Consider the following 25,101-nt stretch of genomic DNA (forward strand, 5'->3'; position numbering starts at 1 on the left):
CCCTGTGTCTCTGTAACATTATGTCCCTGTAACCTCGTGTTCCCGTGTCCCCATCTCAGAGTGTCTCCCACCCTCTGTGAGCTGCTCGTCTGTCCGGGAGACGAGGCTGGAGATGGAGTCAACGACGGAGCTCTTTCTGCGGAACCTGAGACGGGAAGAGGAACCAGCCAACTCGGGGAGACTCGGGGAGACTCAGGGAGACATGGGAAGATGCGGGGAGACACGTAAAGACGCAGGGAGACTCGGGGAGAGGTGGGGAGACGCGGGGAGACTCGGAGAAACTTGGGGAGACTTGGGCAGACACGGGGAGACTCGAGAAGACTCGGGGAAACGCGGGGAGACTTGGGGAGACTTGGAGAGACGTCGGGAGACTTGGGGAGACACGGAGACGCGGGGAAGATTCGGAGAGACGCGGGGAGACTCGGGGAGACGCGGAGAGACTCGGGGAGACGCGGGGAGACGCGGGGAGACTCGGGGAGACTCGGGGAGATGCGAGGAGACTCGGGGAGATGCGGGGAGACGCGGGGAGACTCGGGGAGACTCTGGGAGATGCGGGGAGACTCGGGGAGACGCAGGGAGACGCGGGGAGACTCTGACCTTGCACACACATCCAGTGCTTGCTTCAGGGCCCGGTTGGCAGAATCCATGTTGACTGGGTCAAACGTCAACATGGCCTGCATGTTGGTGATGGTGCCAAAGACCAGGGCATGGTACATACTGGTGGAGACACTGAGACACACGGGGACACACACAGGCCAGTTTAAGTCAATGGACAGTGCTGAGTCTATGGGCAGTGTTGAGTCTATGGGCAGTGTTGAGTTTATGGTCAGTGTTGAGTCTTTGGGAAGTGTTGAGTCTATGGGCAGTGTTGAGTTTATGGTCAGTGTTGAGTCTTTGGGCAGTGCTGAGTCTATCGGGAGTGTTGAGTCTATGGGCAGTGTTGAGTCTTTGGGAAGTGTTGAGTCTATGGGCAGTATTGAGTCTATGGGCAGTGTTGAGTCTATGGGCAGTGTTGAGTTTATGGTGCAGTGCTGAGTCTATGGGCAGTGTTGAGTCTATGGGCAGTGCTGAGTCTTTGGGCAGTGTTGAGTCTACGGGCAGTTCTAGATTTTAAGCTTTCGTGACTGCAAGGATCCATACTCTTTGGTTCTATTCGGTAAAGTCACGTAGGTAAAAAATAAAACAACAAAAATCACGACGTTTCAGCCACAACACAAGCGGCCTTCATCAGGTGAAGGGACCAGACTGTCTCGAGGACAGTGCTGGAGTGAAACACAGCCAAGCTCAGACCGCGACCTTTAAGCTGTGTGAGAGGAATCAAGGTGCCTTGACAAAGGAATTAGCATAAAAAAATAGCATTTAATTGGCGGACTTAGCATGATGAACGGTGTAGAGGGGGTGAATATGTGCAGGTCGGCGAGGGGGGGAGGGGGAGTTTACCTTTTGATGGTGTGAAAAGGGAATTTAAGAGCTGCGTAAGTTTGGGGTACCACTACTTGAAAAACATATATACTGTACCATTGAAAATTAGTTTAATGTTTGGTTCGATTTAGAACATCTTTCCAATGGTTGCTTAATTTGAAACCATCTTCTCGGTTGAAATTGTGTCTGTGTTTGTAGATCTGAATTGCCTCGTGAACAAATCTCTGATAAAAACCCGTGGGTTTGCAAAGAACCTTGGTATCGGAGAAAATTATATCATGATCACCCACAGCGTTGAAACAGTGATCAGCTACTGCAGAAGAATTCGTTCTGCCGTGTTTCAAATCTGATTTGTGCTCGCGAATTCGGTCAGAGACATGTCGCTTCGTCTCCCCGATATAGCAATCACCGCAGGTACAACTCAATTTGTAAACCCCGGGTTTCTGTGTTTGTAGATCTGATCCCATCCGTGAAAGATGTCATTCCTGACTTACAGTACCCCGGGGTTTACAAATTGAGTTGTACCTGCGGTGATTGCTATATCGGGCAGACGAAACGACATGTCTCTGACCGAATTCGCGAGCACAAATCAGATTTGAAACACGACAGAACGAATTCTTCTGCCGTAGTTGATCATTGTTACAATGCTGTGGGTGATCACGATATAGTCTTCTCCGATACCAAGGTTCTCTGCAAACCCACGGGTTTCTATCAGAGATTTGTTCACGAGGCAATTCAGATCTACAAACACAGACACAATTTCAACCGAGAAGATTGTTTCAAATTAAGCAACCAATGGAAAGATGTTCTAAATCGAATCAAACATTAAACTAATTTTTCAATGGTACAGTATATTTTTTTCAAGTAGTGGTACCCAAAACTTCTTGAAATCCCCTTTTCACACCACCAGCATGTGGACGCTGCCGTGCCTCCTCGGCAGCCTGCACAGGTCGACCCCCTCCCTACCATTCATCATGCTAAGTCCACTTATTAAAATGCAAATTTTTATGCTAATTCCTTTGTCAAGGCACCTTAATTACTCTCACACAACTTAAAGGTCGCGGTCTGAGCTTGGCTGTGTTCACTCCAGCACTGTCCTCGAAACAGTCTGGTCCCTTCACCTGATGAAGGCCGCTTGTGTTGTGGCTGAAACGTCGTGATTTTTGTTGTTTTATTTTTTACCTACGTGACTTTACCGAATAGAACCAAAGAGTATGGATCTACGGGCAGTGTTGAGTTTATGGTCAGTGTTGAGTTTATGGGCAGTGTTGAGTCTATGGGCAGTGTTGAGTCTATGGCAGTGCTGAGTCTATGGTCAGTGTTGAGTCTATGGGCAGTGCTGAGTCTATGGTGCAGTGTTGAGTCTATGGGCAGTGTTGAGTTTATGGGTAGTGTTGAGTCTATGGGCAGTGTTGAGTCTATGGGCTGTGTTGAGTTTATGGGTAGTGTTGAGTCTATGGTGCAGTGTTGAGTCTATGGGCAGTGTTGAGTCTATGGGCAGTGTTGAGTCTATGGGCAGTGCTGAGTCTATGGTGCAGTGTTGAGTCTATGGGCAGTGTTGAGTTTATGGGCAGTGTTGAGTCTATGGGCAGTGTTGAGTCTATGGGCTGTGTTGAGTTTATGGGTAGTGTTGAGTCTATGGTGCAGTGTTGAGTCTATGGGCAATGCTGAGTCTATGGGCAGTGTTGAGCCTATGGGCAGTGTTGAGTCTATGGGCAGTGCTGAGTCTATGGCAGTGCTGAGTCTATGGTCAGTGTTGAGTTTATGGGCAGTGTTGAGTCTATGGACAGTGCTGAGTCTATGGGCAGTGCTGAGTTTATGGGCAGTTTTGAGTCTATGGGCAGTGCTGAGTCTATGGCAGTGTTGAGACTATGGGCAGTGTTGAGTCTATGGGCAGTGCTGAGTCTATGGGCAGTGTTGAGTCTATGGGCAGTTTTGAGTCTATGGGCAGTGTTGAGTCTATGGGTAGTGTTGAGTCTATGGGCAGTGTTGAGTCTATGGGCAGTGTTGAGTCTATGGGCAGTGCTGAGTCTATGGGCAGTGTTGAGTTTATGGGCAGTGTTGAGTCTATGGGCAGTGTTGAGTCTATGCGCAGTGTTAAGTCTATGGGCAGTGTTGAGTCTATGGTGCAGTGTTGAGTCTATGAGCAGTGCTGAACTATGGGCAGTGTTGAGTTTATGGGCAGTGTTAAGTCTATGGGCTGTGTTGAGTCTATGGTGTAGTGTTGAGTCTATGGACAGTGGTGAGTTTATGGGCAGTGCTGAGTCTATGGTGCAGTGTTGAGTCTATGGGCAGTGTTGAGTTTATGGGCAGTGTTGAGTCTATGGGTGTGTGGTGTTGAGGCTATGGTGCAGTGTTGAGCCTATGGGCAGTGTTGAGTCTATGGAAAGTGCTGAGTCTATGGGGAGTGTTGAGTCTATGGGCAGTGTTTAGTCTATGGGCAGTGTGGAGTCTATGGGCAGTGTTACGTTTATGGGTAGTGTTGAGTCCATAGGCAGTGTTGAGTCTATGGGCAGTGTTAAGTTTATGGGTAGTGTTGAGTCTATGGGCAGTGTTGAGTCTATGGGCAGTGCTGAGTCTATGGGGAGTGTTGAGTCTATGGGCAGTGTTTAGTCTATGGGCAGTGTGGAGTCTATGGGCAGTGTTAAGTTTATGGGTAGTGTTGAGTCCATAGGCAGTGTTGAGTCTATGGGCAGTGTTAAGTTTATGGGTAGTGTTGAGTCTATGGGCAGTGTTGAGTCTATGGGCAGTGCTGAGTCTATGGGGAGTGTTGAGTCTATGGGCAGTGTTTAGTCTATGGGCAGTGTGGAGTCTATGGGGCAGTGTTGAGTCTATGGGCAGTGCTGAGTCTATGGCAGTGCTGAGTCTATGGGCAGTGTTGAGTCTATGGGGCAGTGTTGAGTCTATGGGCAGTGCTGATTCTATGGCAGTGTTGAGTCTATGGGGAGTGTTGAGTCTATGGGCAGTGCTGATTCTATGGCAGTGTTGAGTCTATGGGGAGTGTTGAGTCTATCGGCAGTGTTGAGTCTATGGGCGGTGCTGAGTCTATGGGCAGTGCTGGGTTTATGGGCAGTGTTGAGTCTATGGGGAGTGTTGAGTCTATGGGCAGTGCTGAGTCTATGGGGAGTGTTGAGTCTATGTGCAGTGTTTAGTCTATGGGCAGTGTTGAGTCTATGGGGCAGTGTTGAGTCTATGGGCAGTGCTGAGTCTATGGCAGTGTTGAGTCTATGGGCAGTGTTGAGTCTATGGGCAGTGCTGAGTCTATGGGCAATGTTGAGTCTATGGGCAGTGTTGAGTCTATGGGCAGTGTTGAGTCTATGGGCAATGTTGAGTTAATGGGCAGTGTTGAGTCTATGGTGCAGTGATGAGTTTATGGGCAGTGTTGAGTCTATGGGCGGTGCTGAGTCTATGGGCAGTGTTGAGTCTATGGGCAGTGTTGAGTCTATGGGCAGTGCTGAGTCTATGGGCAGTGCTGAGTCTATGGGCAGTGTTGATTTTATGGGCAGTGTTGAGTCTATGGGCAGTGTTGAGTTTATGGGCAGTGTTGAGTCTATGGTGCAGTGTGGAGTCTATGGGTAGTGTTGAGTCTATGGGCTGTGTTGTGTCTATTGTGCAGTGTTGAGTCTATGGGCAGTGCTGAGTCTATGGGCAGTACTGAGTCTATGGGCAGTGCTGAGTCTATGGGCAGTGTTGAGTCTATGGGCAGTGTTGAGTTTATGGGCAGTGTTGAGTCTATGGTGCAGTGTTTAGTCTATGGGCAGTGTTGAGTTTATGGGCAGTGTTGAGTCTATGATGCAGTGATGAGTTTATGGGCAATGTTGAGTCTATGGGCGATGCTGAGTCTATGGGCAGTGTTGATTCTATGGTGCAGTGTTGAGTCTATGGGCAGTGTTGAGTTTATGGGCAGTGCTGAGTCTATGGCAGTGTTGAGACTATGGGCAGTGTTGAGTCTATGGGCAGTGCTGAGTCTATGGGTAGTGTTGAGTCTATGGGCAGTTTTGAGTCTATGGGCAGTGTTGAGTCTATGGGTAGTGTTGAGTCTATGGGCAGTGTTGAGTCTATGGGCAGTGTTGAGTCTATGGGCAGTGCTGAGTCTATGGGCAGTGTTGAGTTTATGGGCAGTGTTGAGTCTATGGGCAGTGTTGAGTCTATGCGCAGTGTTAAGTCTATGGGCAGTGTTGAGTCTATGGTGCAGTGTTGAGTCTATGAGCAGTGCTGAACTATGGGCAGTGTTGAGTTTAAGGGAAGTGTTAAGTCTATGGGCAGTGTTGAGTCTATGGGCAGTGTTAAGTTTATGGGTAGTGTTGAGTCTATAGGCAGTGTTGAGTCTATGGGCAGTGTTGAGTCTATGGTGCAGTGTTGAGTCTATGGGCAGTGTTGAGTCTATGGTGTAGTGTTGAGTCTATGGACAGTGGTGAGTTTATGGGCAGTGCTGAGTCTATGGTGCAGTGTTGAGTCTATGGGCAGTGTTGAGTTTATGGGCAGTGTTGAGTCTATGGGAAGTGCTGAGTCTATGGGGAGTGTTGAGTCTATGGGCAGTGTTTAGTCTATGGGCAGTGTGGAGTCTATGGGCAGTGTTACGTTTATGGGTAGTGTTGAGTCCATAGGCAGTGTTGAGTCTATGGGCAGTGTTAAGTTTATGGGTAGTGTTGAGTCTATGGGCAGTGTTGAGTCTATGGGCAGTGCTGAGTCTATGGGGAGTGTTGAGTCTATGGGCAGTGTTTAGTCTATGGGCAGTGTGGAGTCTATGGGCAGTGTTAAGTTTATGGGTAGTGTTGAGTCCATAGGCAGTGTTGAGTCTATGGGCAGTGTTAAGTTTATGGGTAGTGTTGAGTCTATGGGCAGTGTTGAGTCTATGGGCAGTGCTGAGTCTATGGGGAGTGTTGAGTCTATGGGCAGTGTTTAGTCTATGGGCAGTGTGGAGTCTATGGGGCAGTGTTGAGTCTATGGGCAGTGCTGAGTCTATGGCAGTGTTGAGTCTATGGGGAGTGTTGAGTCTATGGGCAGTGCTGATTCAATGGCAGTGTTGAGTCTATCGGCAGTGTTGAGTCTATGGGCGGTGCTGAGTCTATGGGCAGTGCTGGGTTTATGGTCAGTGTTGAGTTTATGGGCAGTGCTGAGTCTATGGGCAGTGTTGAGTTTATGGGCAGTGTTAAGTCTATGATGCAGTGATGAGTTTATGGGAAATGTAGAGTCTATGGGCGGTGCTGAGTCTATGGGCAGTGTTGAGTTCATGGGTAGTGTTGAGTCTATGGGCAGTGTTGAGTCTATGGGCAGTGCTGAGTCTATGGGGAGTGTTGAGTCTATGTGCAGTGTTTAGTCTATGGGCAGTGTTGAGTCTATGGGGCAGTGTTGAGTCTATGGGCAGTGCTGAGTCTATGGCAGTGTTGAGTCTATGGGCAGTGTTGAGTCTATGGGCAGTGCTGAGTCTATGGGCAATGTTGAGTCTATGGGCAGTGTTGAGTCTATGGGCAGTGTTGAGTCTATGGGCAATGTTGAGTTAATGGGCAGTATTGAGTCTATGGTGCAGTGATGAGTTTATGGGCAGTGTTGAGTCTATGGGCGGTGCTGAGTCTATGGGCAGTGTTGAGTCTATTGTGTAGTGTTGAGTCTATGGGCGGTGCTGAGTCTATGGGCAGTGCTGAGTCTATGGGCAGTGCTGAGTCTATGGGCAGTGCTGAGTCTATGGGCAGTGTTGATTTTATGGGCAGTGTTGAGTCTATGGGCAGTGTTGAGTTTATGGGCAGTGTTGAGTCTATGGGTCTGTGGTGTTGAGTCTATGGTGCAGTGTGGAGTCTATGGGTAGTGTTGAGTCTATGGGCTGTGTTGTGTCTATGGTGCAGTGTTGAGTCTATGGGCAGTGCTGAGTCTATGGGCAGTGCTGAGTCTATGGGCAGTGCTGAGTCTATGGGCAGTACTGAGTCTATGGGCAGTGCTGAGTCTATGGGCAGTGTTGAGTCTATGGGCAGTGTTGAGTTTATAGGCAGTGTTGAGTCTATGGTGCAGTGTTTAGTCTATGGGCAGTGTTGAGTTTATGGGCAGTGTTGAGTCTATGATGCAGTGATGAGTTTATGGGCAATGTTGAGTCTATGGGCGGTGCTGAGTCTATGGGCAGTGTTGATTCTATGGTGCAGTGTTGAGTCTATGGGCAGTGTTGAGTTTATGGGCAGTGCTGAGTCTATGGTGCAGTGTTGAGTCTATGGGCAGTGTTGAGTTTATGGGCAGTGTTGAGTCTATGGGTGTGTGGTGTTGAGGCTATGGTGCAGTGTTGAGCCTATGGGCAGTGTTGAGTCTATGGGAAGTGCTGAGTCTATGGGGAGTGTTGAGTCTATGGGCAGTGTTTAGTCTATGGGCAGTGTGGAGTCTATGGGCAGTGTTACGTTTATGGGTAGTGTTGAGTCCATAGGCAGTGTTGAGTCTATGGGCAGTGTTAAGTTTATGGGTAGTGTTGAGTCTATGGGCAGTGTTGAGTCTATGGGCAGTGCTGAGTCTATGGGGAGTGTTGAGTCTATGGGCAGTGTTTAGTCTATGGGCAGTGTGGAGTCTATGGGCAGTGTTAAGTTTATGGGTAGTGTTGAGTCCATAGGCAGTGTTGAGTCTATGGGCAGTGTTAAGTTTATGGGTAGTGTTGAGTCTATGGGCAGTGTTGAGTCTATGGGCAGTGCTGAGTCTATGGGGAGTGTTGAGTCTATGGGCAGTGTTTAGTCTATGGGCAGTGTGGAGTCTATGGGGCAGTGTTGAGTCTATGGGCAGTGCTGAGTCTATGGCAGTGCTGAGTCTGTGGGCAGTGTTGAGTCTATGGGGCAGTGTTGAGTCTATGGGCAGTGCTGATTCTATGGCAGTGTTGAGTCTATGGGGAGTGTTGAGTCTATGGGCAGTGCTGATTCTATGGCAGTGTTGAGTCTATGGGGAGTGTTGAGTCTATGGGCAGTGCTGATTCTATGGCAGTGTTGAGTCTATGGGGAGTGTTGAGTCTATGGGCAGTGCTGATTCTATGGCAGTGTTGAGTCTATCGGCAGTGTTGAGTCTATGGGCGGTGCTGAGTCTATGGGCAGTGTTGAGTTTATGGGCAGTGCTGAGTTTATGGGAAATGTTGAGTCTATGATGCAGTGATGAGTTTATGGGAAATGTTGAGTCTATGGGCGGTGCTGAGTCTATGGGCAGTGTTGAGTTCATGGGTAGTGTTGAGTCTATGGGCAGTGTTGAGTCTATGGGCAGTGCTGAGTCTATGGGGAGTGTTGAGTCTATGTGCAGTGTTTAGTCTATGGGCAGTGTTGAGTCTATGGTGCAGTGTTGAGTCTATGGGCAGTGCTGAGTCTATGGCAGTGTTGAGTCTATGGGCAGTGTTGAGTCTATGGGCAGTGCTGAGTCTATGGGCAATGTTGAGTCTATGGGCAGTGTTGAGTCTATGGGCAGTGTTGAGTCTATGGGCAATGTTGAGTTAATGGGCAGTGTTGAGTCTATGGTGCAGTGATGAGTTTATGGGTAGTGTTGAGTCTATGGGCGGTGCTGAGTCTATGGGCAGTGCTGAGTCTATGGGCAGTGCTGAGTCTATGGGCAGTGTTGATTTTATGGGCAGTGTTGAGTCTATGGGCAGTGTTGAGTTTATGGGCAGTGTTGAGTCTATGGGTCTGTGGTGTTGAGTCTATGGTGCAGTGTGGAGTCTATGGGTAGTGTTGAGTCTATGGGCTGTGTTGTGTCTATGGTGCAATGTTGAGTCTATGGGCAGTGCTGAGTCTATGGGCAGTGCTGAGTCTATGGGCAGTGCTGAGTCTATGGGCAGTACTGAGTCTATGGGCAGTGCTGAGTCTATGGGCAGTGTTGAGTCTATGGGCAGTGTTGAGTTTATGGGCAGTGTTGAGTCTATGGTGCAGTGTTTAGTCTATGGGCAGTGTTGAGTTTATGGGCAGTGTTGAGTCTATGATGCAGTGATGAGTTTATGGGCAATGTTGAGTCTATGGGCGGTGCTGAGTCTATGGGCAGTGTTGAGTCTATGGGTAGTGTTGAGTCTATGGGCTGTGTTGAGTCTATGGTGCAGTGTTGAGTCTATGGGCAGTGTTGAGTTTATGGGCAGTGCTGAGTCTATGGTGCAGTGTTGAGTCTATGGGCAGTGTTGAGTTTATGGGCAGTGTTGAGTCTATGGTTGTGTGGTGTTGAGTCTATGGTGCAGTGTTGAGTCTATGGGCAGTGCTGAGTCTATGGTGCAGTGTTGAGTCTATGGGCAGTGTTGAGTCTATGGTGCAGTGTTGAGTTTATGGGCAATGTTGAGTCTATGGGCGGTGCTGAGTCTATGGGCAGTGTTGAGTCTATGGGTGTGTGGTGTTGAGTCTATTGTGTACTGTTGAGTCTATGGGTGGTGCTGAGTCTATGGGCAGTATTGAATATATGGTCCAGTGTTGAGTCTCTTGGCAGTACTCTGAGGCTATGGTTTATTGGGTTATTGGGTTGCTGTGTTATGGGGGTTACCAGGTTAATGGGTCAGTGGGTTATTGCATCTATGGGTTACTGTTCTATGGGTCATTAGATTCATGGGTTCCTGGGTTACTGGGTTACCATGTTACTGGGTTACCAGGTTACTGGGTTACCAGGTTACTGGGTTACCAGGTTACTAGGTTACCAGGCCATGACACTGACCTGGGTTTTAGTGCATCAGCTGCCTCTGTGAAGTGGTTGCTGAAGAACAGGTCCAGTGCCACAGAGCAGAGACGCGTCGACTCGCTCAGAGACACGGGTGGCCTAGGGGCGACACGGAGAGATACTCAGAGACACGGAGAGACACTCAGAGACATTCAGAGACACAGAGAGACACGGAGAGACACTCAGAGACACTCACAGACACGGAGAGACACTCAGAGACACTTAGAGATACGCAAAGACACTTAGAGCCACAGAAAGACACTCAGATATGGAGAGACACTCAGAGACACGGAGAGACACTCAGAGACACGGGGAGCCACTCAGAGACACGGAGAAACACTCAGAGACACTTAGAGACACTCAGAGACACGGAGAGACACTCAGAGACAATCAGAGACATGGAGAGACACTGAGAGCCACTCAGAGAAACTCAGAGGCACTGAGAGACACTGAGATACACTCAGAGACACGGAGAGACAGACCCCGAGAAACACGGAGAAACACTCAGAGACACAGGAAGCCACTTAGAGACACGGAGAGACACGGAGAGACACTGAGAGACACTCAGACACTCAGAAACACGGAGAGACACTCAGACATGGAGAGACATGGGGAACATTCAGAGACTCGCAGAGATACAAAGCGAAGCGAGTTAGTGAGTAGGTGATTGAGTGGGCGAGTGAGGGAGTTGATGGGTGAGTGGACGAGTTGTTTAGTAAGTGGGTAGGTGAGTGGCTGGGTAAGTGAGTGGTTGAGTCAGTGGGTGGGTGAGTGGCTGGGTGAAAGAGTTGGTGAAAGAGTGGCTGGGTGAGTGAGTGGGTGAGTGAGTGAGTGGGCGAGTGAGTGAGTGGGTGAGTCAGTGGGTGAATGCGTGAGTGGGTGAGTCTATGAGTGGCCGGGTGAGTCAGTGATTGGGTGAGTGAATGAGTGGCCGGGTGAGTGATTGGGTGAAGGCACTGGTGAAAGAGTGGCCTGGTGAGTGAGTGGGCGAGAGAGTGAGTGGGTGAGTCAGTGGGTGAGTGCGTGAGTGGGTGAGTCTATGAGTGGCTGGGTGAGTCAGTGATTGGGTGAGTGAATGAGTGGCCGGGTGAGTGGGTGAGTCAGTGAGTGGGTGAGGCTGTGTGACATCACGGGGTAAGTCACTGAGAATGCGAGTTGGACCGGAAAAGCCGGTCAGTGAGTGGTGGAGCAGTAATCAGCGCACTGAGTGACTGTGTGTGTCACTTTGCATGCGCGTAGCGGTTGGGGCTACGCTTCCCACTCACGGCCAACACCAGTGGAAAATATCTGAACCGGTCCTGGGCCTCCCCTAGGTCTACTCAGCCTCAAATGAGTTATGTATGCGGGTGTGTAAACATCGCCACTGGGGAGACAAAGGCGGTCGGGCGTTGTTGTGCTGGTCACCCACCTCCTCGTGTGCCGTGCCGGCCTTCATAGGTGCTCGCTAACAGCACTTGCCCCAATATCCTGATGAGGCTGTATGGGGGGTATGTCTGTCCTTGTGAGGAGTGGTGGCACAGTGATTAGCGCACTGTGTGTCTGTTGGGAGCAGTGGCTCAGCAGTCAGTAGTGCCTTCGAGATACACATGGACGCATAGAGACCCACAGAGATACACAGAGAACCATAGAGATACACAGAGACCCATAGAGACCCATAGAGATACACATAGACCCATAGAGACCCATAGAGATACAAAGAGACCCGTAGCGATACACAGAGACCCACAGAGATACACAGAGACCCACAGAGATACACAGAGACCCACAGAAATACACAGTGACCCATAGAGATACACAGAGACCCATAGAGATACGCAGAGACCCATAGAGATACACAGAGACCCATAGAGATACACAGAGACCCATAGAGATACACAGATACCCATAGAGATACACAGAGACCCATAGAGATACACAGAGACCCATAGAGATACACAGAGACCCACAGAGATACACAGTGACCCATAGAGATACACAAAGACCTATAGAGATACACAGAGACCCAGAGACATACAGGGACCCACAGAGATATACAGAGACCCATAGAGACCCATAGAGATACACAGATACCCATAGCGATACACAGAGACCCATAGAGACCCAAAGAGACACAGAGACACAGAGACCCAGAGACATACAGGGACCCACAGAGATACACAGAGACCCATAGAGATATACAGAGACACATAAAGATACACAGAGACCCATAGAGATACACAGTGACCTATAGAGATACACAGAGACCCACAGAGATACACAGAGACCCATAGAGATACACAGAGACCCATAGAGATACACAGAGACCCACAGAGATACACAGTGACCCGTAGAGATACACAGGGACCCACAGAGACCCACAGAGACCCATAGAGATACACAGAGACCCACAGAGACCCACAGAGACACACAGAGACCCACAGAGATACACAGAGACCCACAGAGATACACAGAGACCCATAGAGATACACAGAGACCCATAGAGATACACAGAGACCCACAGAGATACACAGAGACCCATAGAGATACACAGAGACCCACAGAGACCCACAGAGACCCACAGAGATACACAGAGACCCATAGAGATACACAGAGACCCACAGAGACCCACAGAGACCCACAGAGACCCACAGAGATACACAGAGACCCATAGAGATACACAGAAACCCACAGAGATACACAGAGACACATAGAGATACACAGAGACCCATAGAGACACACAGAGACCCACAGAGATACACAGAGACCCACAGAGATACACAGTGACCCACAGAGACCCACAGAGATACAAAGACAATGGTCCCCGTGTAACCTGAACCTACTGCTTTAGCAAGCGCTGTTCGCGTGCACCTATGAAGGGTGGCAACGGCACATGAAGGTGCGGGTGCATAGCACCACGCCCGGCCGCCTTTGTCTCTCCAGTGGCGATGTTTACTAAACGCCACACCAGGCACTCATTTGAGGCCGAGTTGAACTCGGGGAGGCCCAGGCGCGGTTCAGATCAATCGCTACTGCCACTGGGAAGTGTTTGTGATGGACTTGAGCGGGATTCGATCTTGGGTATCTGCCGGGTTCGTGACGCAGAAGCGCGCTAACTGCTGCGCCACCGCTCCCCCGCCCTCCCGACCTCTTGCGAGTGGCTTTGTCCATAACAGCGGAGGTCGGTGGCTCATTGGCGCGTACGGCGAGCGTTACGAAACGCCTCGCGGTTTCAAACAAAACAGAGGGGCAGCTTGGGCTCACACGTCACAGATACAGAGCGGTCCCCCGCCCCCGACTTGCGAATGCCTGACGGACGGACGCCACACTTGGCTGGCGTCCGCAAGTCGTGCACCCGGCAAGCGTGGCAAGCGTGGGGTGCCCCCCAGTCCGGGGGGGTGCCCCCCAGCCAGAGGTGTGCCCCCCAGCCCGGGTGCCCGGACGCCCGGACGCCCGCGCTCGCGGGAGAGCCACCGCCTGTGGACGCCCGACTAGCGAGAGATCCGCACTTAAGGACGAGCTCCCGCGAGATTCATTTTCTGCAAGCCAATGCGACTCCCCGGAGTCGCATTGGCTTAAAAAAAAAAACCCCCAAAAAAAACCCACCACCACCGAGACATTACCATGGGCGTGCACGTGCACCGCCCGGTCTTCTCGATCACGTGTTTTAACGATGCTCACCCATATCCTTTGGTTCTTTCGGTAAAGTCACCACGTTGAAGAGAAACAACAAAATAATAAAATATATATATAAAACAATTAAAAAAAAATTCTCACGACGTTTCGACCATAACTCAAACGGTCATCTTCAGGTGTGTTGGTTCGCATAAATAAATTAATAATAAATAAATTAATAACTAATAAATTAAAAATAAAAAAATTGATTCAAACCAACACACCTGGAGATGACCGTTTGAGTTATGGTCGAAACGTCGTGAGAATTTTTTATTGTTTTATATATATTTTATTATTTTGTTGTTTCTCTTCAACGTGGTGACTTTACCGAAAAAACTAAGAATATGAAATGCTCACCCAGTTTTTGTTGTTGTTGTTGAAACGCGCAGCACATTTCATAAAAACTCCCCATACAGGCATTTAAACGCAGCTATATTTCTGTGTTCCGACTCGCGAAGGGCCACTCCACTTATTGACCAATATCGGAAACGTAAACCCATAAGTCAAGGACTGCCCCCGTACCGTATTCACGTACAGTGGTTGTGATGAAACTTGCTACGGCTGGACAGCAACGGGAGGCATTTGCTAGGACTCGCAAACAACGGTGGCATTGCACCTGTGCATGCAATACTGCGATAAATACATACCAAGTTATAAAGGGGTTTTTTTTTGTTGTGTTGGATTGCGTGAGGATGAATGCCGTGTCATTAAACCCGCCGCGGCCAGTCAGTTGTAAGATTTGTGTCACGCAAACACAACGTGTAACATTCATAATGAAGGGTTTTTTTTTGGGTTAGATCGCGTTATTTATAAATGTGCCGTAACCCATATTCTTAGTTCTTTCGGTAAAGTCACGTTGAAGGGAAACAACAAAATAATAAAATATATAAACGTGACTTTACCGAAAGAACTAAGAATGTTAATTACTGCAGTCACGAAAGCATTTAAATAAAAAATTGTGTCGTAACCCTCCACCACCCGACACGGCCAATCAGCAAAAAAAAGTGTCACGTTGACAAAACGACACAAAATAATTCACTAACTTTAGCCCACCGGTGTGTTGAAGAGTGAATCCACAACATTTGCAGTTTGAGTTGTACTGTGACGTTTCGCTGGTAAATACATCACCAGCATCATCATCGGGAAATTCGCCAGAATGGCAAAGCCCTCGCTTGCTCCCGGTTTTATATAGAGCCAGCAGCAGGGTGACGTCGTCACTTAACTCACATCAGGTGAAAAGTACAGCGCATTTAATAACACTCCCCATACAGGCAGCAGTGAACTATTTGTGTCTTTTGTCAACGTGACACTTTTTTTTGCTGATTGGCCGTGTCGGGTGGTGGAGGGTTACGACACATTTATAAATAAACGCGCTCTAACCCACCAAAAAAACACCTTTATTATGAATAATATTGGTCGCGAAAGCCTACGTGTGTTAAACTGACAACGTGTACAATTAGTTGCCAGTTGCAGCAACTATCCGGTTCTTGGGTGTTTGAGAGTAAACCCACAGCAAAAAAATTGGAGCTTCATTAAAGTATCCGGTGACGTTTCGCCGGTGATGACGGCGACGACAACAAGAATAAGCAGAAGCCCCGTCAGGCGACTATCCAGAATCGTGACGGAGCCTTCCTGCTCCTGGCCTCACAAAGAGCAATGGTTGTTTGTCTGCATTTTGACTGTTTGTGTTGTGGTTATTGCGAACATGATGCCTTGAATAAAGGTGTCAGTTTTTGTGCCAGTTTAAAAGGGTAAAAACCTATCACTATATCTTGTTACTGGCAAAGGAGGTCCCATAATGTTAATGCTCACCCCGAGCCCTCAATACTCTGATAGTGGCGCTGTTTTTGAGTTGTACGCCTTTTGGCGTCTTCTGGTCCAACACCAATGGAGACTAGGCTCTAAGAAAAGCCGTCTCGGGTGTGGACCAATCAAATTCAAGGACAGTGCCAATATTATTATCAGAGTTGTCTCTTTTTTGTTTGCATTTTGACCGCTTGTGTTGTGGTTATTGCAAACATGATGCCTTGAATAAAGGTGTCAGTTTTTGTGCCAGTCAAAAGGGTAAAAACCTATCACTATATCTTGTTTCTGGCAAAGGAGGTCTCATAATGTTAATGCTCACCCCGAGCCCTCAATACTCTGATAGTGGCGCTGTTTTTGAGTTGTACGCCTTTTGGCGTCTTCTGGTCCAACACCAATGGAGACTAGGCTCTTAAGAAAAGCCGTCTCGGGTGTGGACCAATCAAATTCAAGGACAGTGCCAATATTATTATCAGAGTTGTCTTTTTTGTTTGCATTTTGACTGCTTGTGTTGTGGTTATTGCGAACATGATGCCTTGAATAAAGGTGTCAGTTTTTGTGCCAGTTTAAAAGGGTAAAAACCTATCACTATATCTTGTTTCTGGCCAAGGAGGTCCCATAATGTAAATGCTCACCCCGAGCCCTCAATACTCTGATGGTGGCGCTGTTTTTGAGTTGTACGCCTTTTGGCGTCTTCTGGTCCAACACCAATGGAGACTAGGCTCTTAAGAAAAGCCGTCTCGGGTGTGGACCAATCAAATTCAAGGACAGTGCCAATATTAATATCAGAGTTGTCTTTTTTTTGTTAGCATTTTGACTGCTTGTGTTGTGGTTATTGCAAACATGATGCCTTGAATAAAGGTGTCAGTTTTTGTGCCAGTCAAAAGGGTAAAAACCTATCACTATATCTTGTTTCTGGCCAAGGAGGTCTCATAATGTTAATGCTCACCCCGAGCCCTCAATACTCTGATGGTGGCGCTGTTTTTGAGTTGTACGCCTTTTGGCGTCTTCTGGTCCAACACCAATGGAGACTAGGCTCTTAAGAAAAGCTGTCTCGGGTGTGGACCAATCAAATTCAAGGACAGTGCCAATATTATTATGAGAGTTGTCTCTTTTTGTTTGCATTTTTGACTGCTTGTGTTGTGGTTATTGCAAACATGATGCCTTGAATAAAGGTGTCAGTTTTTGTGCCAGTCAAAAGGGTAAAAACCTATCACTATATCTTGTTTCTGGCCAAGGAGGTCTCATAATGTTAATGCTCACCCCGAGCCCTCAATACTCTGATAGTGGCGCTGTTTTTGAGTTGTACGCCTTTTGGCGTCTTCTGGTCCAACACCAGTGGAGACTAAAGGGCTCTAAGAAAAGCCGTCTCGGGTGTGGACCAATCAAATTCAAGGACAGTGCCAATATTATTATCAGAGTTGTCTCCTTTTGTTTGCATTTTGACTGCTTGTGTTGTGGTTATTGCAAACATGATGCCTTGAATAAAGGTGTCAGTTTTTGTGCCAGTTAAAAGGGTTAAACCTATTCCCTATAGCAATAGTTGTCTTTAGTCTGTTGTCCGTCCTCGCACCGCCGATGAGCACGGTTTGGCCACGCACGGTGCCAAGAAAGTTCGTCACACGTACAGCGAGGGGGAAAACAAGTATTTGATCGCCTGCTGATTTTTTTACGTTTGCCCACTGACAAAGAAATGATCAGTCTATAATTTTAATGGTAGGTTTGTTTGAACAGTGAGAGACAGAATAACAACATAAAAATCCAGAAAAAAACGCATGTCAAAAATTTTATAAATTGATTTGCATTTTTATGAGGGAAATAAGTATTTGACCCCCTCTCAATCAGAAAGATGTCTGGCTCCCAGGTGTCTTTTATACAGGTAACAAGCTGAGATTAGAAGCACTCCCTTTAAGAGTGTGCTCCTAATCTCAGCTCGTTACCTGTATAAAAGACACCTGGGAGCCAGAAATCTTTCTGCTTGAGAGGGGGTCAAATACTTATTTCCCTCATTAAAATGCAAATCAATTTATAACATTTTTGACATGCGTTTTTTCTGGATTTTCATCCCCACCGTCAAACATGAAGGTGGAAACATTATGCTTCGGGGGTGTTTTTCTGCTAAGGGGCCAGGACAACTTCGCCACATCAAAGGGACGATGGACGGGGCCATGTACCGTCAAATCTTGGGTGAGAACCTCCTTCCCTCAGCCAGGGCATTGAAAATGGGTCGTGAATGGGTATTCCAGCATGACAATGACCCAAAACACACGGCCAAGGCAACAAAGGAGTGGCTCAAGAAGAAGCACATTAAGGTCCTGGAGTGGCCTAGCCAGTCTCCAGACCTTAATCCCATGGAAAATCTGTGGAGGGAGCTGAAGGTTCGAGTTGCCAAACGTCAGCCTCGAAACCTTAATGACTTGGAGAAGATCTGCAAAGAGGAGTGGGACAAAATCCCTCCCTGAGATGTGTGCAAACCTGGTGGCCAACTACAAGAAACGTCTGACCTCTGTGATTGCCAACAAGGGTTTTGCCACCAAGTACTAAGTCATGTTTTGCAGAGGGGTCAAATACTTATTTCCCTCATTAAAATGCAAATCAATTCAGAACATTTTTGACATGCGTTTTTCTGGATTTTGTTGTTGTTATTCCGTCTCTCACTGTTCAAATAAACCTACCATTAAAATAATGGACTGATCATTTCTTTGGCAGTGGGCAACCGTCCAAAATCAGCAGGGGATCAAATACTTTTTTTCCCTCACTGTACGTGCATTACGTTCATCTGAGTAGATGCGATACACGTTGCCGGTCGGGTTAGTCACAGTTAATCAACATACGATAACCTGAATAGGCGTGGAATTAATCATCACCGGGTACTCAAACTGTAGGTGTACCAGTGGGTTTACTCTCCAACACACAACCGTTTAGTGCTGTACTAGTATACTACACTATACACTACACTACTACACTACTAAACACTAATATACACTATACTGCTAAACACTAATATACTACACTGTACACGACTATACATTACTATACGCTACACTATACACTACACTATACACTACATTTTGATTTAAAGCTTTCGTCACTGCAGGGATTCATAATCTTGGTTCTTTCGGTAAAGTCACGTAGAAGGGAAACATTAAAATAATAAAAAATAATCAATTATTTTATTGTTTCCCTTCTACGTGACTTTACCGAAAGCACCAGGAATATACGCTACGTTGTAATGTAGTAGTGGCTTTACTCCCCAACACAGGTGTACACGTTGTGTTTACGTGACACAAACCCCTTAACTACTCGGCAGTGTCGGGTGGTGGCGGGTTTAACGACGCGGCGTTTATTTTCAGGCCATCTAACCGACAAAAAAAAACTTTATTTTGGACACTCGTGGTCGCAGAGGCATGTTAAACTGATACACGTCGTGTAGTAAATACGACGTTCAATAAAGCAACGTGACCAGAACAAACGAAATCAGTTTTATTTCAACTAAACTCGGGATCCTGCCACCGGCTAAGCTAGCCGGAATTGGGAATTATGATGCTCGGGTGCGATGACAGAGACTCATCACACCGTACAGGGGATCACTCGGCATAGCAAAAACAGTTCCACGTGTTCGCTTTGTAAGTTAGGAGCCCCAACGTTCGGAAGTCGGATGGTTAAAGCAACGTGATCCGTTCGTAGGTGTGAATGTTTGTAAGTCAGACGGCCAAGAATGCTCACATCTCACAGCGGTTCATTCATAAGTGTAGTTCGTTCGTACGGCGGATTGGCTAATAAAACACGAATGGCTCATGGACGTTCGTCAGTTACGACGCCAACATTCGTGCATACTCTTGGCTCTTTCGGTGGAATTCACGTTGTTAGAAATGAAGCAAATCACGATCGAAACGTCGTGATTTAAAAAAAAAATGTAATTTCCACCAACGTGACTTTACCGAAAGAACCACAGAGTGAGTATTCCTGCAGTCACGAAAGGTTCAAATAAACATTTGTACTTGGGGTGGTTGGAAATATTCGTCTCACGACAGTGTTGGAGGCTAAACGGGGGAGCTTTGCTTCCGTCTAAATAGGCGTGACCTTTGAAGGTGAGGTTGGGTGTTCCACAACGTGTACAGAGACACAGGTAAAGCTCCCCCAGGTAGCCACAGACTCACCACGCAGAGATCCACAGACTGACCACACAGAGACCCACTGACTGACCACACAGAGACCCACAAACTCATCACACACAGACCCATAGATTCACCACACAGAGACCCACAGACTAACCACGCAGAGACCCACAGACTCACCACACAGAGACCTACAGACTCACCATGCAGAGACCCACAGACTGACCACACAGAGACCCACAAACTCATCACACAGAGACCCATAGATTCACCACACAGAGACCCACAGACTAACCACGCAGAGACCCACAGACTCACCACACAGAGACCTACAGACTCACCACGCAGAGACCCACAGACTGACCACACAGAGACCCACAAACTCATCACACACAGACCCATAGATTCACCACACAGAGACCCACAGACTCACCACGCAGACACCCACAGACTCATCACACAGAGACCCACAGACTCACCACAAAGAGACCCACAGACTCACCACACATAGACCCACAAACTCATCACACACAGACCCATAGACTCACCACACAGAGACCCACAGACTCACCACACAGAGACCCACAGATTCACCAGACAGAGACCCACAGACTCACCACACAGAGACCCACAAACTCAACACACACAGACCCATAGACTCACCACACAGAGACCCACAGACTCACCACGCAGAGACCCACAGACTCATCACACACAGACCCATAGACTCACCACACAGAGACCCACAGACTCACCACACAGAGACCCACAAACTCACCACACACAGACCCACAGACTCACCACACAGAGACCCACAAACTCATCACACACAGAGACCCACAGACTCACCACACAGAGACCCACAAACTCAACACACAGAGACCCACAAACTCATCACACACAGACCCACAGACTCACCACACAGAGACCCACAGACTCACCACACAGAGACCCACAAACTCAACACACAGAGACCCATAGACTCACCACACACAGACTCACAGATTAGCTGCGTCTCTGTGTGGTGAGCCTATGGGTCTCTCCGAGACTAATGGAGATGCAGAGAGATGCGTGGGGAACTCGGGGAGACGCGGGGAGACGCGGGGAGACGCGGGGAGACGCGGGGAGACTCTGGGAGACCCAGGCAAATGCGAGGAGACTCGGGGAGACTCACCCGTTCACATCCTTCTCAGCCATCGTCTCTCCCCAGACTGGACTCCTGTGTGAGACACACACACAGAGATACAAAAAAACAAAGATCCCTCGTATATCCTTTACTGACTATTGAGGCAAGCGCTATTAGTGAGCACCTACGAAGGACGGCACGGCACATCAAAGGGTGCGTGGCCAGCACCACGCCCAGCCACCTTCGTCTCCCCAGTGGTGACATTTACTACATGCCACACCAGGTACTCATCTGAGGGTAGATCTAACCATAGTCGATCAAGCGTAGGCCCAAGACCAGTTCAGATAATCTCTCTCACTGGTTTTAGCTGTGACACTACCGCTCCCCTAACAACAACCGCCATTCGCCACTAAGTGGTGGCGATGTTATGAGAGCGCTTGTGCCAGGTTAGGTGCACGAGGTCACGGGACAGACCCAGTAGGTGCCATGGGTTGGCCGATGCACCACCTGTGCCCCCCTACTCTGCCAGCTTGCTGTATTTTAGCCGCCCGGCGCTCCGCTCGTTGTTGTGAGCGTCGCTCCTCCGCCCTCCGTTGTTGCTGGAGGGCGACTGCCTCCAACTGCCCAGCAGCGTCCTTCACGAGCCTCCTCCACAGAGGCCGATCTTGACACCGCTGGTACCAGTCATCGGCAAGTCCACTGAGCTACACGTCCTCCTGTACCGCATCAATCCATCTCTTCTCTAGCCCCCTCTATCCAGCCAAACAGAAGCTGCTTGGGTATCTGGTGGGCAGGGACGTGTGGCCAGGGGAGGTAGGGGATGCAGAGCCTCGCCTGTCATACTCCAATGAAAATATCCGTTGCGAAAAGTAAAAAAAAAAAGAATAATCAAATGAAATAAATATTAAGATTTTTTTTCCACTGATCTGTGTTACGTCATTTCTGTACGAGTGCAATCATTTTTATCGTCAAAATCGCCAAATTTGCGGAGCTCCGCTGCAAATACAGGGAGAGACGAGAGGTGAGGCGGCGATGCGCTCAGCCTCCCCTCTGATTGCGCAACCCCTGAGTAACTGGATGGAGCGCTGGCAATAAGCGCGTGCCTGTTACTATCTCTCTGTGTGTCACCAATGTAATGTTTGTAGACCCCCTTCATTTCATGTCCTCGCCTTCCATACTCCAGGTAACTTATTTCACATATTGTGTACAAAGATATTTAGGCTCGCTGGTCTCGTCATGAAACTGCAATGAAAGAGCACCAGGGGAGGCAGCTATCACGTCTGCCTCACTTGAGGGAGACGTGTCTAACACGCCCCCCCTCAAAGAGGACACGCCCTCTCAGTGAGACCACGCCCCCTCCGTGAGGCCACGCCCCCCCCCCCCCTCAGCGTGTGAATCTGGCTCTGACACTTGCCAGTGCCTCCCCAGCCACTGAGCTCACCGCACGTCACTGGTGGTGGGTGGGAATTCCGGCTACATGACCCAGCCAACGCAGTCTCGCCTGCCGGAGGGGCTCACCGATGGGACTTTGTCCAGATCTGTCAAGGATTTGCGAAAGCTCTTCACACAATCCAGCCTGGTTAAACCCAGGATGGATCATAGGCAGGCCAGCCTGAATGTCACTGGTGGTGGCTGGGCATTCCGGCTACATGACCTAGCCAACGCAGTCTCGCCTGCCGGAGGGGCTCACCGATGGGACTTTGTCCAGATCTGTCAAGGATTTGCGAAAGCTCTTCACACAATCCAGTCTGGTTAAACCCAGGATGGATCATAGGCAGGCCAGCCTGAATGTTTCTAACCAAGCGAAGATGTTCCTTTAGAACCACACACACACACTGTATAAATTTGAAAACAAATTTCCTGCCTAAAAATATTAAAACATTCACTCACACATGGCATGGACTTATATTTTTTTACAATAATGTCTAAGAGTGATTTGTATTACATTGCTGTTTTTACTTTGTTTTTGCGTTTTCTTGTTTCATTGTATGTAATGGCAGAGATATAACAGAGCAACCATAACCACAATCATATAAACAGAAATCTACGCATTGTTTATAATGTCGACAAGTCCAGATATTGTGGCCAAGGTTTACCAAATTGTTGTTTTTATTTACATAGCATAGCAATTATTATTTTGAAAAATATTTTTTTACAGCAATATATTGGGCGGGACATTTTGAGCAGATTTGATAATTGGGGGGGATTGCCCCCCCCCCCCAATATATTATAATTACGGCCTTGACATACACACACACACCTGTGCATACACACACTCTGCACAGACACACCTGTACAGACACACACAAACTCTCTGCACACACACCTGTACACACAACAACAGTACACGCACACACACACACAACAGCACACACCTGTACGCACAAATACAGTCTGCACGGATAACCCTGTACATACACACAAACCATGTACAGACATACCTGTAAAAACACCAAACTCTATACAGATACACCTGTACACACAAACAAGCTATGTACACACAACAGCACACACACACACCTGTATAAACACACCTGTACAACACACCTGTACAACACACCTGTATAAACACACACCTGTACAACACACCTGTATAAACACACACCTGTACAACACACCTGTATAAACACACACACACACACCTGTACACACACATCACCTGTACACACACCTGTACAACACACCTGTATAAACACACACCTGTACAACACACCTGTATAAACACACACACACACCTGTATAAACACACACACACCTGTACACACACATCACTTGTACACACACCTGTACAACACACCTGTATAAACACACACCTGTACAACACACCTGTATATAAACACACACACACACCTGTATAAACACACACACCTGTATAAACACACACACCTGTATAAACACACACCTGTACACACATCTGTATACATAGAGATCTGTACACACACACACGCTCACCGATGGGAATACAGCTCACTGATGGGAATACACACACCTGTACACACACACTTTGTACAGACACACCTATACACACACCTGTACACACACACACACCTATACACACACCTGTACATACACATTTTGTACAGACACACCTGTACACACACACACAGTCTTGCCTGCCAGAGGAGCTCACTGATGGGAATGTGTCCAGATCTATCAAGGATTTGCGAGCTCCTCACACAATCCAGCCTGGTTAAACCCAGGATGGAACGTAGGCAGGCCAGCCTGAATGTTTCTGACCGGCAAAAATGTCCCTTTAGAACACATCAAAGACAAATATCCCCCGTATAGCCTTAACAGACTGTAGGGGCAAGTGCTGTTAGGGAGCACCTATGAAGGCCGGAACGGTACACGAGGGGGTGGGTGGCCAGCACCACGCCCGACCGCCTTTGTCTCCCTAGTGGCAATGTTTACTACACACCGCACCAGGTACTCAATTCAGGCTGAGTCGACCTAGGGGAGGCCCGGGACCGGTTCAGATAATCGTCACTGGTGTTGGCCGTGTGCGGGAATCGAACCCGGGTCGCCAGGTTCATAGCGCTAACCGCTACACCACCACTCCTCACACACATCAGTACACACACACACCGACACACACTCTGCACGGACACACACTCTATACAGACATACATTCGATACAGACACACCTGTACACGCATGCACCTGTAAACACAACAGTACACACACACACTCACCTGTACACTCACCTGTACACACAACAGTGCACACACACACACACACACCTGTACACACACACCTGTACACACACACCTGTACACACACACCTGTACAAACACACAATAGTACACACCTGTACACACACTCACCTGTACACACACACACTCACTCACCTGTACACACAACAGTACACACACACACTCACCTGTACACTCACTGGTACACACAACCGTGCACACACACACCTGTACACACACACCTGTACACACACACACCTGTACACACACGTGTAAGGACACACTCACCTGTACACACAACAGTACACACACACCCACATCTGGACACACACCAACAGTGCACACACCTGTACACACATTAATCTGTCCACACTAACCTGTACACACACCTGCACATACACTAAACTGTATACACACTAACCTGTACACACACCTGCACATACACTAAACTGTATACACACCTGTACACACACCTGAATACACACTAACATGTACACACAACAGTACAAAGATACAAAGATCCCCCGTATAGCCTCAACAGACTGTAGGGGCAAGTGCTGTTAGCGAGCACCTATGAAGGCCGGAACGGTACACGAGGGGGTGGGTGGCCAGCACCACGCCCGACCGCCTTTGTCTCCCTAGTAGCAATGTT

The 25,101-nt window shown here is 48.3% G+C and overlaps 1 protein-coding gene across 4 annotated transcripts in view; it reads right to left on the bottom strand.

Annotated features, from left to right (window-relative positions):
- The window catches only part of LOC116957600 (tetratricopeptide repeat protein 39A-like), a 98,962-nt gene that overhangs the window by 68,097 nt on the left and 5,764 nt on the right, over positions 1–25,101 (bottom strand). For all 4 annotated transcript variants that reach the window (XM_076056782.1, XM_076056784.1, XM_076056780.1 and 1 more), the window contains exons 2-5: positions 20,806–20,850; positions 10,057–10,158; positions 598–729; positions 72–145 (exon numbers count right to left, since the gene is read on the bottom strand). In XM_076056782.1, coding sequence (XP_075912897.1) covers positions 72–145; positions 598–729; positions 10,057–10,158; positions 20,806–20,828 — 331 coding nt within the window. In that variant the 5' untranslated portion in view covers positions 20,829–20,850. The remainder of the gene's footprint in view (positions 1–71; positions 146–597; positions 730–10,056; positions 10,159–20,805; positions 20,851–25,101) is intronic.

This window comes from Petromyzon marinus, chromosome 78, assembly GCF_048934315.1.
Source record: "Petromyzon marinus isolate PM22_M1 ecotype Great Lakes invasive population chromosome 78, UKy_Petmar_22M1.pri1.0, whole genome shotgun sequence".
Lineage (NCBI taxonomy): Eukaryota > Metazoa > Chordata > Hyperoartia > Petromyzontiformes > Petromyzontidae > Petromyzon > Petromyzon marinus.